Raw genomic sequence first — 19,749 nt, forward strand, 5'->3', positions numbered from 1 at the left:
TATGTTATTCATAAGGCACTCGTGTGGTCTTAAGGTGCTAGAGATTAACCAGCTGTGTGTGTGTCATTCACAGGGCACTGTTGAGGTTCTTTGTGCATGTGTATATCTATGTATGTGTGCATTAATCTAAAGGTGAAACAGCAGACCAACCCGGTAACGAACCTGATGAGTACACTTATCCCTGAAGAAAATAGGTAAAGGGTAAGTACAGGGAAATATCACGCTAACACAGGGCCTTTCCATGAGAGTATACACTAAGAAGAAAACAATATAATCTATACCTAGCTTATCATCATTAAGTGGTCAAGCACATTAACTTGATAACTTGATTAACTACCTGATAGTAGTTGATAAGTCCATACTGGCAATTTTCTTGCTTAGCACAGTCAGTAAAGTTCCACCCATAATCGCATCCTAGTCCTACGCAATCCGTTGAGGGTGCCAATAAAGTATCATTTAGGTTTCCTGATGCATCACGAATAACACAAGATCCTGACAAAAAATGTCAAACAACTAATCAATTTCATCTTTCTGAAACAATTAAGTATTTCAAAAACAGGCTGCAAAACACAAAGAGAGAGTCATTCAGAAATAAAAGCGAAAGAGTGTCTTACCAATTGTAGCAGAAATCACCAGGTAGGACACTGTTGTCCAGAATATAGACATCATAGTTCCTTTTGGAATTGCTACTGTAGGGTCCTGTCATTTATAAAAAGAAGACACAGATCAGTCAAGAGGTAAAACCCTGCCACTATATAATAGCACAGCTTAAAATAAATCAATCCTTTAATTTATTTGCCCCTTTTTAACAGTCTGTTGCACAATGTCTGTAGTAAAGCATACTGTCTGTAATAAAACTAACAGCCTTTAAATTATATAGTACCTTTCTACAGTGAACACCATCGCAAGGTGTTTTTATACAAACATAGTATAGTACTCATTTCTAGAGCATGAGTGGGTTAATTGACTTTCATGGAGTGATACATCGCTTCCCAGGTCGTCCCTGCATAGAGTTTGCATGTTCTCCCCACATCTGTGTGGGTTTCCTCTGGGTCCTCCGGTTTCCTCACACAGTCCAAAGACATGCAGGTTAGGTGCATTGGCAATTCTAAATTGTCCCTAGTGTGTGCTTGGTGTATGTGTGTGTGAGTGTGTGTGTGTGCACCCTGCCCGGGGTTTGTTTCCTGCCTTGCGCCCTGTGTTGGCTGGGATTGGCTCCAGCAGACCTCTGTGACCCTGCAGTTAGTATATAGCGGGTTGGATAATGGATGGATAGATAGATGGAGTGACACAGTGAGTCATGGGAATTTCAACTTCAACATTTTAGCTACCGGATCACATTGCCTTTCACACAGAGTCCATATTGAAATGCACATTATGTACATTGAAACCATACTTTATATTGGAATGTATACAGAAGGCCTACACAGTATACTTTAACACTCGACTGAAACATTGTACTACTATAAACTATTAGTGTGCATTAAGTACTAAAGAACATACACAATGATATAAAAGAAGCCCTGTGTCCTGAAACACATATATGGCACCTTAACAACATGTACTCTTTAGTGAAATGATAGCACTAAAACATGAGCAATATACCAAAACACATGACCTTAAATTGAAAACTGTATTCTTTACTGAAATATATCCCCTGTTCACTCTGTCAGCATTCACTTACCATAAAAGACATGTAACATAAATGTATCCATGCCAAGATTCCACAAGACGATAAACTGTTACGATTAGGGCATATCCAGTTCCCATACTGAGTATTTTTTTTAATTTATTATGATAGTCAGTGCATATGAGGATGCCTGACCACCATTGTATGTAGAAACAAATGGTGGGCCAACAGCTGTTTAGTCTGGAAAGTGGAGGTATCACAAAAAGAAGGTGTCCAACTTTGGACACAAGAATGTGGATCAACACCCTTTATCCACTTTCTGAATTCCTGTGTCCACCTACCTTCAAATCGCCTGAGATGTTGGCCCCTGCTAAGATACCCGTTGCAGATGGGAAAAAGATAGAGAACATGCCAAAGAAGCTACCATCTGGTCCTCTCCATTTTGGCACAAAGTTTTCAGCAAATATGTCAGCTGAAAAAAGATAAAACTAGTCAGGAAATAAGTTAAATACAAATGCTTATCAAAAGGGTGCCTACAGCAATAATATGAAATCTAATTCAATGTTCATTAAAAATAAGCAACTCATATAATAAAAGTTAAGGAATGTCATGGCTATGAGTTTTGCTTTCCGTTACAATTTCATGGTGTCTCTGGTCTCATTTTAAATATCTTGACTTATCTCCTTGCTTTTTTTGTACTAACATTCCCTTCTTTCTCCGGCATGGCTACAACCCTGCAGTCTTCAAATAAAATCAACATGTAGCCCCACTTGCCTCTATAGCTGAAAAAGCCTTTAGCTTGCTTCTCTGGGGAGGCTGGTATGAGAGTCCCTACTATGTAGTTGGCGAAAGACACCATGATCACAATAAAGAAAAGAATCTGGGCCTGAAAGAACAAGAGCTTCATTAATTCACAACTTGCTACATAAGAGGAAATGTCAGTAATTATATAAATTGCCCATTACATGCAGTAAATAAAAAATAAAGGATATATGCCCAGCTGCCAAGTCAATGTTTACCTTGTTGATGTGACACTTTGTTGTTGTAAATACATTCACAATGCTAGAAGTTATAAGTTTATAGTCATAAAGTGAGTTGAAAAAAAGGAAGAAGTGCCACTGAAGTTAAGGATGGCTAATCAACCGTATCCTCATGTAATAACATATGAAAAAAGTAAATTCTCTTTATTTCGTTCGTTCTATACATCTATTTTTTCCAAAATGCCTTTTATATCACAAGTGCCTATTGTACCTTAAGAGAATTTCTGAAAGGCAAGAACCAACCCTGGATATGATACCAGCTCAAATTAGGACATAACCACTCATACAGAGCCAACCTAGAGATGCTAATCAAGTTAACACATTTCAGATATTGGAAGAAAATAAAGTATCAGAACAAAACGCACAAGGACATTGGCAGAATGGGGAAAGCACAGGATTCAAAACAACATCTCTCAAGAGGCAGACCCACTAACAATGTCTTAATATACCACCTAGACCTTCATTTCAGCACTATTTACTTATTTGATCAAACAACGTATTTATCAAAAAATAAAAAAACATTTTGAGAGAAAGAAGCATTTAATTGAAACAGTACTGTGTTATTCACTGAAATCAAGTACCTCCATCCCTTTCATACTTTTTTTTAATACTTTTAGGGCCAATGCTCATTGCATTTATTATCTCATAGCAGAGTATAGTATGCATTACCTGGAGTGACAGCTATGTGTTTCTAGATCAATTTACTGAATGTTTTTCTGTAATTTTTGTCTTATGCCCCAACTCTGTCTAACCTCTCTAGATGGAGACTAAGCCAAAGGCAATTCAGGTAGATGTGCATAAGGAGCCCTGGAACATGGATTATGTAGCTAACAGGAACAGCAACACAGGCACATTCTGTGGAATTTCTTTGTCTTAATCTTCAGCTGTGTTAGGTGACTTTAAATTGGGAGGTTGTAAGACAGTGAGAATCAAGAATATAGATTTAGATTTACATTCAAAGAGAATTAGAAATAAGAGTGTGCATGTATAAAGTGTTCATTGTGATGGACCGATGTCCCATCTAGTGTTCTTGCTTAGTGCTCCTTGCTGATAGACTTATGCTCCCTATAACTTCATTAAGGGTAAAAGCAAATAAATAAGTGGATATCAAAATGTATAGGCATTAACTGGTTTTTTTTTTGGTATTTCACTTTCTCTCTTTAATTGCAACTTTACAAAATAGGAGGTTATGGATGAATATTTTGTCACCTGAATGTTAAAATGGATATGGCAATACAATAGTCAATATCAGGTAAAGATTATGTAAAAGTGTTATCCCACCTGAAGGAGTGTTCTTTCCTTTTTTGCATTTATATTCCATTTTGCACATTTGTAGCTTTCCCTCCTTCCTTGTCTATGCAACAACTGAGTATTATTTACTGAAAATAAATTGTACCAGGCTTGTGAGGTCTCATAGGTTATTACCACATTGATAGCACAGTACCTCATGTATCTCAGTTGATTAATTGGGTTTAGATGTATCCCAGTTGTTTATTGTGGAATCATGCCATGATCCATCCTAGGTCATACATCTTGCACTGTGGTAACTGCTAATGGTCAGCTGCAAACCTGCAATGTATGGATTACAAAGGCCCACAGATGCAGCCTCCTAAATTACTAGTTAAAGGGACAACTTCCATGGCCAATCTTTCAGGGACTGCCACTAAGCACTGCAGGCGAAGCCTACCAAAGTCACTACAAACTGCATACTGTAATTTTATATATGAAAAAGAATAAACAGACCAACACAGACCTTTGCCTCCCATTCCATTCCAGCAAGTGAAATGCCAAGTAGACAGGTTACAGTAATGACACCAACAATTCGGATGTCGTTTGTTGGATCTACAATAGTTGAGTCATATTCCTAGGAAGAGATAAAATATTGAACTGGTCAGCTTTGAAACATAAGTGGCAGCACGAATGCATATACTACATGTTAGTATTGTCATGAATTAGGAGTCTCAAAATACATAATACCAAAAATACTTCCAAAAATGCCCACTAGAGAAGGATATTACCATCAAACTTTGGCTAGTAATAAAGGTAAATAAAGTCTTAATAAATAAAAAGATTTATTCTGCATAAAATGCTCTTCCACAAGAGTTAAGTTTTGTAGGAGCACAAAAAGCAAAAGGAGCTGCCTGTAACACAAAAGTCAACCCAAAGGAATCAAGTCCCAATACAAAGCAGTAAAGTAAAGAAATAGTAAACTCCTAAGCACACTCAAGATGAACTACCAGGAACTGCGGGAGACCCTCTGGATTTATAAGTAGAGGACAATTCCTGGCAGTGATTGGCAGGTTGCCCCAGTTCTTGGGCAAACCACCCACCCTGTACATGGAGCAGCACATGAATATAAACACAACCTATAGCAAATAAGCATAAATACAATTAATACATACAAAAGACTCAAAAATTAATAAAGATGTATTGTGAAACAACACAACACACAAAGCTAGACAGAAATAAAAATAAATGTGGTCATATTAATTATATAGTTAAAGGTTGATATGGTAAAAGATTGCACAGTAGTGCAATGGTGTGCACTGCAGCCTCAAAGTTCCTAGGTCTGAATCCCACCATGATCACCATCTTTTAGGAGCTGGCATGTCTTCTCTGTGATCATAATTTTTAGAGGTTAATGAAGAATCGAAATTGGCCTTGCACAGGTATGTGTAGGTGTATATGTCCGTGCAGTCTGAAATGGACTGACATACCATCCAGGATTTATTTCTACCTAGAGACTGATGCTTCTGTGTCAAAAAAAGCAGGCTCATAAAATGAGTGGATAATTATGGAAATTCTGATGTATAAGATTTTAACATGACTGTGCATGGCTAATTAAAGGATCAGTATGATTACTGAAAAGGTAAGATGACAATTTCACTTTTTAGAAGTATCTGTTTTGTAAAACCACTTTCTCCAATGCAAGGTTGCAGGGAGCTGTAACCTAGGCTGGCAGCATTGAACCCAAGGCGGAAACAATACCATAGTAGTTGCCAGGTGACCCAAGCTCACTTATACTTGGCCAATATTGAGTCAACAATTGTTCCAAACCAAAGTAACTCTAACCTTGTAGACGCAGAGAGGTTGAGAAAGCTTAAACTCAGATGGGGCTGATTGAAACTGGAGGCAGCAGCAAAAATCATAGTGCCAATGTGCTGTCCCACTTTTAAGATATGAATCATAAAAAGTGAAGAAAATTAACATTTTACCTTCAAAAGATCCCGGACAGTTTCTGCAAAGCCCACTGTGTGCATGGCCACAGCCACTGCATTTGCAAATGCAAAAATTAATCCAATGGATCCTCCAAGCTCTGGCCCCAAACTTCGAGAGATAAGGAAATATGTACCTCCTGCAGGACATTTAATCATAGACAGTTTTTTAGAGGGTGGCATAGTTGAGTAAAGAATTGATCTGTATTCAGGTGTGAACTTTGGCTCAGACAAAGCAGCATACTGTAAGCCTGGAGGTTTGTCTTTGCCAGATTCACTTATCTGACAAGATTGTGTGACAAGAGCAAGGAAGGGGTTGAAAAATATTAACAAAGCACTCATAGGCTTCAAGGTACACCAAGTAATGAGTGTAACCATCTCTTTACTGACTGGGTGATAAACTGGTTTTCTATGACATCATACTTAAGCAGCCCTTGCTTAGGGTATCAAGCTCTGACACATTGCTTTACCTACCTGTATATTTCACACTTATGAGGCACTAAGTCTCAAATGAAAATGTGAAACAGCACATCATATGAGTGGTGTGCAAAACCTCACTATTAGTTGAAATGCCTTAATAAACTGATTTAAATGTACATATCTTGTTATAAAAGCACTGAGTCATGACAGACAGGTCAAAATGTATGCCCTGAAGGCTGCTGCTGGTGTTGTGCCATTTGTAGAACATAAGTAGGTGCATGGATTCACTAATGATATGCTTCCTTGGAAAACCTTCCTCTGAGTCACGGGCTGCTGGTGACAATTAGAAAATCTGCAACCAATCACCCTTGGAAAAAATGTGCCAGAATTATACTTTTATTAAGTATATACTTTTTATTAAGTTTTAACCTGCAGCAAAATGTTTTTGCTCCACTTTTAACTGTGCATTGTGGCTACAGTCAAAAGTATTCTTTGACAAATGCTTAACGGTAGCAGTAATTAGAATTGGTTGCTTAACCTGTCAAGATCACAGCTGGCATGCAATGATATAAGCCATAAGTTCACATTAAATGACAAGACAATTTATAAAGTGATGCTTCAGAATTCTATACGGTTGCATAGTCCCACTGCAGATTAATCACCAGACTACAAGCAACCCAACTTACCCAAGCGTGTGGTACCTCGTAGACTTCAGGAAAATGAGCATTGAAAGAGACTCTCTAGGAGTACAAGCTGAGGTTCAGGTGCAGCTTTCCTTCACCTTCCAGGAATGACTTAAATTCTTTTCCAAAGTGAATAAACAACAACCTCATCCTTCTACTCACCATAACACTTAGACAGCAGAGAATACCAGACTAACAGATGTGCCTAAAATGTACTTTCTTCACAACAGGTTATCGCCAAGTATCCTGCTCTTTGTGTCCCTCAAGTTTGAACTAAGAAATCACAACGTTTTCTGTGCTTTCCTGACAATTGTAAATTTGTAGGTGAGAAACTAAGCACTTTGCTGCATGATTTCATCAACACAAGGCTGGATTTAAGTGTTCTACAAATACATCTATATTTGAATATTTGAATATTTGAATAGATAGATAGATAGATAGATAGATAGATAGATAGATAGATAGATAGATAGATAGATAGATAGATAGATAGATAGATAGATAGATACTATACATCTATAGTTGGTAAACAGGAACACTTCTGCAAAAAACAAATACTTTATTACTGCAATTCATGTCTTTAGGTGCTTTAACAACTTCCAGTAAATTTCTCAGATTACCCCACTATTCATCTCCCTCCATTAGCCACCAGATACAGCCTGCACTAGGTTGTTACTGGGCTGGTGGTAAATCTGGCCAGGTGTGCCACAGTTGTGTCATACTGTATGTAACTGTCAGATTGTTATAGTGAGCCTCTGTTAGTTTTCAGGCAATGCTTGCAACAATAGTAGTAAATAATCACTCCTCTATAGACATTATGCAGCTTTTAAAGCCTGACATCCAGTTGCATCGCAAAGTGGAAACAACTGGGTGGGTAAGCAATAGGCCCCCTTGAAAATTAGAGCAGCTTGGTTTAGTGATGATCAAACTGAGTTCTGGGTGAACTTTAAAGGCCCCCCCGGCCAATAACTTTGTATTGGTAAATGGATGGAATAAAAAAATAATAATAGCAATTACCTCTACAATTTCCTATCAGCCATTTTCTTAAGTGGAACTTAGGAATTATTGGTGTCATAAATAGAAAAATGTATTTATATGGAGAAATTATGATAATAAAAAGATATGGCCAGCTTGGCACTTGTGATTTAACTTTTCAACTTGTACTTTAAAGGGTTTGGCATATGGTTGTCTACAATTGTAATACTGCATGTATCCTTTATTGTGTAAAAGCCCCTGCTAAATAACTAAATGATTAAATAACTACAAATCTTAGGTTCATTTTCTAGAGAGTCGGTGCCCACCTGTGGACCCTTGTGTTACTTGGCTCTACCAAATCTCAAACCACCAGGTGTCACTCATTAACAGTTACAGTGAAAGCCCGCTTCATCTACAGCCACCCAGGGACTGAGCTGGGTGGACCTAGAATAGACCATTTGCATTAGTTTTACAAAAAAAATTCCAAACAGTGGGAATGTTTTGAATCTCCTGTAAAATTACTAAATTCACTAAATAATTACTAAATAATTAAATTCACTTCCTAATGTTCCAGCATTCTCTTTTTTGGATTACTTTTATTTAAAATAAACAGGGCAGGGTGTTTAAGGGAATAAGGCAATGAGTCATAGTCCAGTCCTCACCTCCAGCTCCCTGTGTAACTGCAACTAAATCAATTAACCTGTCATTGTGCTATAAGTTTGAGATTTATGCACTGCTTTAGGATAACACATCCCCTACATACCATACTCAAAAATATTTTATTTGAAAATGAGTGCATTCCCCTGTCTTTTTTTCCTTTTCTTTGTCATCGACATGCTCCTCCAGCAGCAGTACATCAGGTATGTCCCAAAATATGTAAAAGGTTTTTGCCTACCTCCCTTGACCTTGCCATTGGTGGCGATTGCAGATGTTGATAAGCCTGTGATTCCAGTGATACAGGAAGACATGATGATTATTATCCATGTTAGACCTAAAAAGAACAACATTTTTAAAGGCATGGAATCACCATCAATGCAGAGGTCTCACTGGGCAGGAAGAGCCATGGAATTTCTGATCCGCACCTAAAAAATGAAACTTCTACAGGAAAAAAAAAAGAAGACTCCCCGAGCTGCTATGCATTGTCCACACTGCAAACCTGGGACTGGAGAACAGTGCGGCTCTCACCTGTCACTAACCAGCCACAGCTCTCTCAAGAATGTCCATTTCCGTCTGGAGAACTTGCTTTCTTATGGCGGTAAGTGCCTTTTATTTGGTTTAGGTAAAATACCTGATTTGACTTTTCCATTTGTGGATATCGCGGAAATTGACAAACCCGTTATGCTTGTAACTGTTACAGACATGAAGACAATCAACCATGTCAGGGCTGTGGAAAAATAATAATAATCCACATTGTTAGAATTCTTATGTCAGCTGAATTATTTGTTCATACATTTTAAAACTTTTCTTATATTGGATTGCACGATATAATACGTCTTGATAGGATGCTCAAAACAGACTGACCAGGCATCAACTGACATTGTGTACTTGCTTGTGGAATGTCAGGCTTAAAAAGCACAACAAACATTTATGAGATTTGTCTGGGCTTCAGTCAACTACATATGGCCATTACTGTAAGCTCTCCATGATGTCTTCACCCTGAATGCACAATTGGCATCACACACAACTAGAATTTGTGTGACAGCAAGAGGAGCAACTGACTGTTATGCCTGGGAACCACTGGAGCAAAGTCAAAGAAAGGGATTCTATAGGGGTATCCAGTTATTATGAAGAAGAACAGAAACATTAAAAAACTCAAATAGCAAGAGAGAAAAAATGTGTTCCATTAAAGTGAAAATTATTATGTTGTTTACACAGAATTAGACCCAATATTACAGATGAACACTTAACAACAAATTATACATACCAATGCCAGCTTGGGCAGTAATCCACGGCAATCGTAAGTACAAAATGACTCCCCAGATATTGAGCATACATCGAATCTGCAGAGGGTAAAAAAAAGTAAAGTGCAAAAATAGAGTAAACTGTTAGATATGGGCAACAGAAGGGGGGAAGAACACTCAAGCTACTGACAGGCTAATGGGTATACATAATGTCATTGCTGTTATTACTACTATTTTTATTTGTACTAAATTTTGTATTATAATTATATTAGGCAGCACAATATTTAGTGCTACTGTGTCACATATCAAGTATCTTATGTTTAAAGACCTTGACATCATTGGGACTGCCCTTGATTGGTTTAAGTCCTACCTCTTAGACAGATTATACTATGTGTCCTGGTGAAGAGAGGTGTCAAGGGTGCACCAGTCAAACACGGGGGAGCCACGAGGTTTGGTGCTGGGTCCTCTTCTCTTCTTTCTATAGACCTCCTCACTAAGCTCCATCATCCTGCCCTATGATTTTTTAACAGTGTTATGCTGATGATATTTAGATGTCGATGAGGACTACATGGTATCAATTAGATTGTCTGCCTGTCTCACTAATATTGTAACATCGATGAAGGAACACCATCTCCAGCTCAACATGGCAAAGACAGACCACACATTTACACTGAAGTAGAAAACTGATACTGTGAACCTTGTCCAACTATTTACCACCCCATCACTGTTCACTTCGGCTCACTACCACTGACACACACCAAGTCTGTATCCAGCCTTGGGATGGTGATCAGCAACCAGCATACTTTCACTGACCATGTTGCAATGGCTTTTCAGTCTTGCAGACATCTGCAAGGTTAGACCACATCTGACAGACTATGCAGCACAACTCCAGGTCAACTCTTTGGTCTTGTTACATCTAGACTACTGCCACTCTCTGCTGGCAGGAGTACCAGCATGTGTCACCAGCCACTTTGGAAGATTGAAAAGGCAGCAGCATGTCTAATGTTTAACCAACCAATGTGGGCACATGTCACTCCTCTCTTCAGATTACTACATTGGCTCCCTATAGCAGCACTATTAATTTCAGATCATTGATGCTTGCCTAAAGAGTAGTCAATGGATCAGCACCTATATACTGTATATGGGGCACTTGTGAGGTCTTAAGTTGCTTCTCACCCACTCAAGTCTGCTGATGAACAGTGTCTGGTAATGCCACCCCTGTGTGGCATCATATCTTCAATCCAGACCTTTAATGTGTAGCTCTTAACTGGTGGAATGAACTGCCCACCTCCCATCAGAAATTCTGTGTCCTTCAATGTGTTTGAGAACCATTTGAAGACCTGAGCTCTTCACTTGTGATAATCAATTTTGTACCCTTGTCCTGTAACGCTTGTTCCGAAACAGTCCCCTTGAATGATGTTTATTCAATTATGTTGACCTCTACTTGAATAAAAGTGTCTGCTGAGCAAACACATGTAAATGCAAATGGATAAATGTACTTCCAGGATGGGCTTCATGCCTCACAATTCCAACACAGATTAAACATGCATGAAAGTGTAAAGATGGAAGAAATACTGTATTCTTATTTATATAATTTCTATTAGATATTGTTGAAATGACTATTTCAGTTAGTGCTTTTTTACATGTATTAGCATTATTACGGTTATACTTCCATCCATCCATTATCCAACCCGCTATATCCTAACTACAGGGTCATGGAGGTCTGCTGGAGCCAATCCCAGCCAACACAGGGTGCAAGGCAGGAAACAAAGCACGGGCAGGAAACCAGCCCACCACTGATGGTTTTACTTGTGTTGTTATAATTTTTATTACTGTTCTTGTTGTAATTGCACTTTTGACTATTGTTATTATTACTTCCAATAATACTCTGGTGTTACTATATGCAAACAAACATTCCAATCCCAAAAGAGCTTACATGCAAAATTATTAGCATTTTTTTCCTATCTGTTCATGACGGAAGCTTGAGAAATAATTCCAACTTTGAGAGGCAGTGTACATCTTCCTTTGATAACAAACACATTCTGCCCAAGCATGCTTTAAATTATGGCTTTTATTTTTACGCAATGGTATTCCTTATCAAACAGATATCCTGTCCTGTCCTCCAGCTGCACCAGGGAAAGCTCCCACTGTAACTGAAGGGCAGATGAGGACTGCTTGCAGGGCGTCAAAAGTACGTCAAGCTTCTGCATTGTTCCAAGAGATACCTGTGATGAGCAGTATTTTTATAATATCACTTTGAAATTAGGCAACAGCGCTCTGCCATCCTCTTCCACACTGTGAACCCTTGAAAAACACTTACTTCTGTGAGCCTTTTGTGACTTTTGAAGGCTACACCATCATGCTAATTATAATTTTTGACTATACATAGCTGGATTCAAAGGTTCTCCTAAATCTGGTGGCTGTGCTTCTATCCCCACACTGTTGTATCCACAACAATCTTAATTTTGTAGATAATTATTTGAGCTTTATTTAAGAGCTTAGAACTTCATGGTAGAACCATCCACTCATCCATTTTCTAACCTCCATTATACAGGGCAGGGTTGCCAGATAGCTTTTGCCCAACACGACAATGACTGGGCATAGGGCAGGAACAACACCTGGATGGGCTGCCAGCCCATTGAAAAATAAACACACACCCACCCACACAGATGGGTCAATTTAATGTATTTCCAGAAGAGTATATTAAGTAGCGTAGTGGTAGTGCTACTGCCTCGCAGTAAGAAGACCAGGGTTCATATTCCTGTTGCTCACTGTGTGGAGTTTGCATGGTCTCCCCATATCCATGTGGGTTTCCTCCAGGTGCTCTAGTTATCTCCCTTAGTCCAAAGACATTCAGGTTAGGTGGATTGGCAATGCTTAATTGGCCTGTGTGTGTGGCTGGGTGAGGGTGTGTGTCTTTTCACCCTGTGATGAGCTGGAATCCTGTCTTGGTATTATTTCTGCTTGTGCCCCAAGCTTGCTGAGATAGGCTTCAACTGCCCAGTGACCCTGCCGTGGACAAGCAGATTTAGGAATTGGATGGTTCTACCATGAAGTCTTAAAGAAAGCTAAAATAATTGTCTACAAAATGTACCTAATATCTTAGATTAATTTAGCATAGGATGCAAAAGTAAAAAACACTAAATATACTTTAATTCAGTTCTTCTCATCTTATTTACATTTGTAAATTTTACATGCTAAATTGGCAGTATTAAGCTGACTTTACCTGATTTATTTAGATGTGTTTAATACATTAAATTTGTGTTTTCTTTACTCACTAAAACATGGGGCTAAATTTACCCCAAAACGTTGTGCAAATTTCTGTCTCAATTTTTATGGATAAACCATATACCTTATTTTTATTCTAATTTCCATGAGCTTATTGAATCATTCTGGCTGCCTCAAAACTGAACCAAACATATCCAGTCCCTTAACTCAAGAAATATTCTCACCCTCTTGGCCTCTTCTCTACAGCCTTGCTGCTACTTTTCACGTTGTTAGATAAAGCTCTTATGAACCTTCTGGAATTTGTCATTATTGGGTGCATTTTTATCCATCTGCCTTCAGTCACCATCCTCTTCTCCCCTTTACACTTCACTCCTCCCCACTCCTCAAGTTCCTCAAGTGTGACCTCAAGTTCCATTTCTATGCTGAAGTTAAATATCTCGTCATCAGACTACTCCAAAATTCACCCACACATGGGAGATTTACACTCATTCCTTTTTGATGTTAACCCAATGAGATTTTTCCTAAACTGTGCAACATGACTTCTTCACCTTAATATCTTAGATCCTACCAACTGCATTCTTCTTCCCTATCTAAGAGTCATCTTGAAATCCTTCTGAAGAGTGACCCAATTATCACCTGCACATATGGGAGCATTGCCATTCTTAACTTCTGGACTTGGGTCTCCTTTTTCTTTCCACATGTGCTTTGCAACATCTTTGCAGTCACTCAGTTGGATAACTCTAAGTTTCTACTTAGAAGCATTCCATGTGAAATATCAAACTCAGGACAGAGAGTTACCAAATGCTTCACTCCTAAAACCCCTTAGCTGTCATGAGCACACTGGACCATACTAATTTCAGAGTCATCTTTACTTTTCTGCCACCCACTGAAAGCCCAGCAATATCATAGAGCTTTACTTGTCCTGTATTAAACTGTGCAACAAATGTGATCCCGAAAAGCCAAATTCTAACTCCTCTTCTCACTGCCCATTTTCTGCAAATTCCAAGTTTTTGAATATCTGCCTTCTGTATATTTCATTTTTTATGTTTTTGGACTTTTTTATATTATTTTTTATTTATGGTATTTTAATGTGATAATGGGGGATGCCACTTTGGCACCATTTTGGAATGTGGTTTCTGTCTCTTGTCACCATTTTGTGAAGTTCTCTATGGCCTGGCTTTAAGGCAATGCCTGTTTCATGGCATGTGGTATAATGAGTCATCTTTCTCCACCTACACAAACTGATGGTCTGCTAAGTTACTTTATTCAAATCTTGAATAAAATTGAAAACAGACGACAAATGCATTGTTAGTAGTAGTTGAGGGAAAACATTAATGTTACACTTAGGAGTTTTGCAGTGGCATTTTGACAATCATTTTGTTTTTTTGCTTTGGCTTTGATGATTTGATGTCACCTTCCTTTTTTGCTGTTATAAGCTTTGCCAGTCTCTGATAATGAATCTTCCTGCCCCTTACCTCCTTTTCCTGTTCATACCATTTATCCTTAACTAAAAGATCATTTTTTTTAACACTAAGCCTTTACTGAGCTTCACTCTTAATCTTTGTCTGGATTTTCTTCTTTTTCTCCAGTTTCCTATATCTCACATCCTGAATAGGCTGACTGGCCTAGTGGGAGAGAGGCTGATTGTGAGTGCGTGTGACAATGTGGGCTGTAATCAACTGGCACCCCAACCCAGGGCTGAGCCCTGTCCTAAACCAGATGCTGCTAAAATAAGGCTCTTTTTACCAAATCTCAATAATTGAAATACGCAGGTCCAAAAAATAATTGAAGTTTAAATCTTTGTCCACTCAATGTCTTGTTATAATATGCATTCTTTGGTTACAGTATATTAAGTAACACTTGGAAACTGTAATATTTCAATTGCCTTTGGAAGGACACTAAACCTTGTTTACTATGAAAGGCATTCTATAAAGAATAAATTGAGTGAATAATACAGACAGTTGTGCTATTTGAATAACAAAAAACTTCAAGAGATAAGTACATCGCCTTCACTGGTCAAGTTCTAATAAAATAAGAGCACAGATATTTATAAAACTCTTAGAAAATCAATTTAGGTAATTGGAGTCTTTTCTATTTTTCAGCATCTGGACTGTGGGGCACCTGAGCTACCAAAAGATAAATGCTGCCAGCCAGCCTCTGGGCATAGCTTCTCATAATATGCAGAAAGTCCAAAGCACCAAGTCAAACAATAGCACAACTCTCACTAAATGAAATATATAAAAAAAAATGATTTATGTACCATAACACCTTTGATCCATCCAAATCTGACTGGTTCACCTGAAGGCTTTTCTTCACTTTGTTCATCTTCTCCATCTTTCTTTGCCTCTCCGTCAGCACTGTCTGTGTTTTCATAAACGGGTGGCAGAACTTCATCCTGTGCAAAGAACACAAAATTACTGCTCTGAGAAGTACACACACCAGGTAGTAGTCACATCAAAAGTGATTACAGGCTGTGAACTCACCCTTTAAAATACGTAGCCTTTTCTATTCAGTAGATATTTATTCTACTAAAGACATTTTCTACAGGTGTTCTCTCCACTAAAATGTTTGTGAAGCTTATGAAGTGAAAGCTTGACTTTTAATAATTATGAAACCAAGATACATTGCAAAGTAAATGAGAACAGCCTGTGAACACTAAAATATCTAACTGATATCTTTCTGTTGCTATAAGCACCATCTTAAAATAATAAAATATGTATTTAATAGAGCATACCAAGTACCAAGAGTACCGCTAATCCTTTAATCAAATGAAGCCAGTATAGACTCTGGCTTATGGCAACCCAGTAATGCAGCAAGTAAGGTAAGAAAATTGATAAATTTGATTTTTTTGTTACATGAAAAGTTGTGCTTTGTTTTAATTTGGTTACAATATGGTTAAATAGTGGTGCTGCCTCACAATCCATCATCTTTGATTCAGATCCCAGAGATGGTCATTCTCTGTGTGGAATTTTCATGTGCTGTTTATGCCTGTATGGGGGTATTCCTCCTACATCCCCAAAGAAAAATAATGGTTCTTAAAGTGGCACTTTACTGGATTGTGTGGTTCCTCTTAGAACCTGTGCTTGACAAAGAACCATTTCATTCTAGGAAGAATTCTTTGCATATAAAATCAGCTCTTTCAGCTTTGAAAGGTTCCTAATATGTGGACAAAACAGAAATCTTTGATGTATAGTAGGAACATTAGTAGGATAGATCAAGAAAACCTGTACTTAGCCTGTATTATTGTATGCATCAAAGTCGTTTTTAAATCAAGAACTCATTGTAATTTCTCAAATATGTTATCTATTTAGGCAGCCTGTAACAGACCTAAATACATCAAAGTACTTTCTGGAACCTTCATATGGAAGGTGCTTTGGAAACCAAAAATGGCTCTCCTATGGCATTGAGTGGCACCTTTATTTTAAGAGTGGAGGTTTTTTGGTGAGCTGATGACTAAAAACTGACACTTAGTGCAGGATTCCTGAAATGGATTAAGCAAGTTAAATGTGTTTATGTGTGACTGTTTGTATCAATGTGCAGTGTACTGGGCTCAAAGAATAGTGAATTTTATAAGAATAAACTGAATACTTCATATTTTGAACCAATGATAATCGGCTGATGAATTATTATAACTACAAAATAACTGCAAAATTTCTGAGTGCAAAATATTGTTTCTGAATATTATATTCAAACTGATAATGTGAACTTTTGTTTAAACATAAAGTTAAGATCAATATAAAACATGAAAGACAGTAAGAAAAAATGTGTGAGAAGTATCAGTTCTGCTCAATATGGTTATGCTCATGTGAAATACAGTACTCATAAACATGCACATGTGCGAAATTATTATTTCTGCGTATCATCAAGATAGAAACCCTATCTATCTATCTATCTATCTATCTATCTATCTATCTATCTATCGTTGATAGATCCATTTCTGTTGATGTTTCAAACGTTTCATTATAGATAGACACAGATCTACAGCAGTTTCTAACAAACCTTCCTGGGCAATTGATAGCAATGAAGCCCTGAACGCTCACCTGGCTGAAGGTGTGCAGCTGCGCCAGGGAGGGTCGATGCGTGCGGCTCCGACCCGGACCCTGTGTGTTCGTGTAGTAGTCGTACTTGGGCACCGCGTCCATAGTGTTGTAGCCGAAGGTCCTCATGCTGAAGGTGTTGGTGTGGGTCGGGCTGTCCGGACTGCTCATCTCGTAAGTGCTAGAGTCGCTCTGCGCGTACTGGTATTTTGCGCTGTCATCTGCGCTTATTAGCGTGCTAATCGTGAATCTGCCATGAGCCAGGGGAGGATCAATGGTGATCTCAGGAACTGTGAGGTCTGCCATTGATCACCTTGTTCCGCTCGCCGCACACCGTGGCTCAGGTGAGAAGAAAATAAACCTTCTGGAACTCGGACGCTTTTATATAGTCGCCAGCCAGCTCTAGCCGGTCCATGGGGCATTGCGTTATCTGAGCCCTGGAGCTTGAAATGGTGGGAGCCAAAAATTTTTGTACCTGGTGAAATAAAGTGGCCATTCTAACGGCGTTTTAAAGTTAGCTGCGCTTTAAATGTTAGTGCGCGTATACTCTTGACAATGTGGCAGATAAGAAACGAGCGTCCGAAAAGGCTGGAGACATCGTTTGACTGCTCAATGCAAAGGCTCAGCATTAGATAAGATTTAAGGATATGTGCTGTTTTTCTGCATTTTAAAGGAAAATAAAGGCAGGAGTATAATGGCATTTGTATGTATACAAGGATCGTAGTAATCTGTCTCCAGTTATATATTCTAATTGCTCTTCATTTTTTCCAGATTTGGTACGAGTTTGCCTTACTTAAACCAATTTAATTACACACTTTTGAGTAATTTAAAGCACTGTTCTTACATCTAAGAAAAAAGACTGCTTGAAACGTTCCAATACTTATGAACCTGTAATACTAAATCTGTTTACGGGGTTGTTATCTTGATAATGCTTTCTGGTCATTATTACTTGTAAAAGGCTATATAACATTTCACGCTGTGTAAAATAAACATTCATTTAAAAAAGAAGACTGGATTGTGAAACACAAAATACTTACGATATAAACATACTTTAAATGCCAGAGCAGAGTCACAGAGTGCGTTATGATTGCATATGACAGCCTGTCTGACATAATCTTATCTGTGCTCTCTAGTGTCATCTATAACACTAATAACACTGAATTCCACCTAAAATATAACCATGTTTCAAAATTTAAGTTTGGGCTAATGTCACCCTACACACTTTTTGTTGAGTAACATCGAAACAAAAGTGGAATCGCTGCTGTAAAGCCTAGCGTACAGCCATTGTGTTTGTGTGTGTACCATCCATCCATTTTCTAAACCCGCTTATTCATAGCAGGGTCGCAGGGCAGCTGGAGTCAATCCCAGCAAGCACCGGGAACGATTTACAAGGCGGGAAGAACCCATGCACAGGGCGCCAGTCCAGCGAAGGGCGACCACATACGGGCGCGCAAATGGGCCAGTTTAGTAACGCTAATTTCATCTAGCGCCCATGTCCTTGGACTGCAGCAGGAAACTCGCGAGCTCATGTTGGGCGAACATACAAACTCAACGCAAGGAATACCCGGGACTTGAAACGCGGCCTCTATTACTGTATCGCGTGGAGCCACATCCTGTACTGGTAGGCGCAAAGCCGATAGCAAACCTGAACGGGATGCCAACACAAAGTCATATCCAACACCAGCATATGTCAAATTTTGATTGAGCCATTATACTATTGTTCGGAAAGTCCGAGTGAAACTAAACACCCAAAGAAAACCCGCCAGGACATTGTTGACGGAAACGCCACGGTACAATGTTGTGAAGCTGGTAATTATATTGGTAATTACATTCTTCCTCCATTAATTTTCGGGTCCCAATTTCCTCGCCACAAGCAACATCCGCTGAAAAGCCGAAACAACTTACGGACTGCACACCACGCTCTGTCGCACGATACACCGTACAGTATGTCTGATAGTATTACCGCTATGTGATCCGAACTGAATCATCGTTAGAGAATTAATTTGAATAAAAGTATTTATGTAAAATGAGAGTTGTCTGAAATTACATTTTACTGTAGATGTTAATCATTGTATCACAGTTTGTGAGTAAACGTTCACTAAATATAAAACGAAAACGGTTTGGTCAGATCTTTACAGAACGAACAGCTCCGCAGTAGCCATAACCACTGCACTGCACTGTTTACGGAACCGCAACGTGACCGGTGCCGGGGCGTACACGGACCACGCACGAGAGCGCCCTGACATATGTAGCCCACGCGCGGACTCACACATAGTGGGTACTTCTGTGCTCACCGGTTTTATTTATTTATTTGCTCTCTACGCTTTTAATTACAAAACGCATTTGTGTATATATCCACGCAATATCCATCTGCTTTTCTTTAACTCGCCTTTCCACTACACGAGTCGTCCATCACCATATACATGTAGATGTTGATATTTTCAAAGTGTCATTTCTTAAAATCTTTAAAACCGTATTTCTCAAAGTTTGTTCACATACAAGGTTTTTGCACTTTGAACTCCTGACGAATAACGTGCATAAACTTGAGTGGGCAACTGACTGATCGTCTGGGTCACCGCCAATGTGAAGAGGTCACTTGCTTCTTCCAGGGTTTGTGTGG

At 38.7% G+C, this 19,749-nt stretch overlaps 1 protein-coding gene across 1 annotated transcript in view; it reads right to left on the reverse strand.

Annotated features, from left to right (window-relative positions):
* slc12a3 (solute carrier family 12 member 3) overlaps positions 1-17,456 on the reverse strand; it is a 44,519-nt gene extending 27,063 nt beyond the window's left edge. Inside the window, exons 1-10 of the mRNA XM_039762984.1 lie at positions 17,133-17,456; positions 15,353-15,487; positions 9,888-9,963; positions 8,859-8,954; positions 5,886-6,025; positions 4,424-4,534; positions 2,405-2,516; positions 1,972-2,102; positions 615-699; positions 338-492 (exon numbers count right to left, since the gene is read on the reverse strand). Of these exons, the coding sequence (XP_039618918.1) occupies positions 338-492; positions 615-699; positions 1,972-2,102; positions 2,405-2,516; positions 4,424-4,534; positions 5,886-6,025; positions 8,859-8,954; positions 9,888-9,963; positions 15,353-15,487; positions 17,133-17,435 (1,344 nt within the window). The 5' untranslated portion in view covers positions 17,436-17,456. The remainder of the gene's footprint in view (positions 1-337; positions 493-614; positions 700-1,971; positions 2,103-2,404; positions 2,517-4,423; positions 4,535-5,885; positions 6,026-8,858; positions 8,955-9,887; positions 9,964-15,352; positions 15,488-17,132) is intronic.
* Between the last annotated feature and the right edge of the window lie 2,293 nt (positions 17,457-19,749).

Source organism: Polypterus senegalus, chromosome 9 (assembly GCF_016835505.1).
Source record: "Polypterus senegalus isolate Bchr_013 chromosome 9, ASM1683550v1, whole genome shotgun sequence".
Lineage (NCBI taxonomy): Eukaryota > Metazoa > Chordata > Cladistia > Polypteriformes > Polypteridae > Polypterus > Polypterus senegalus.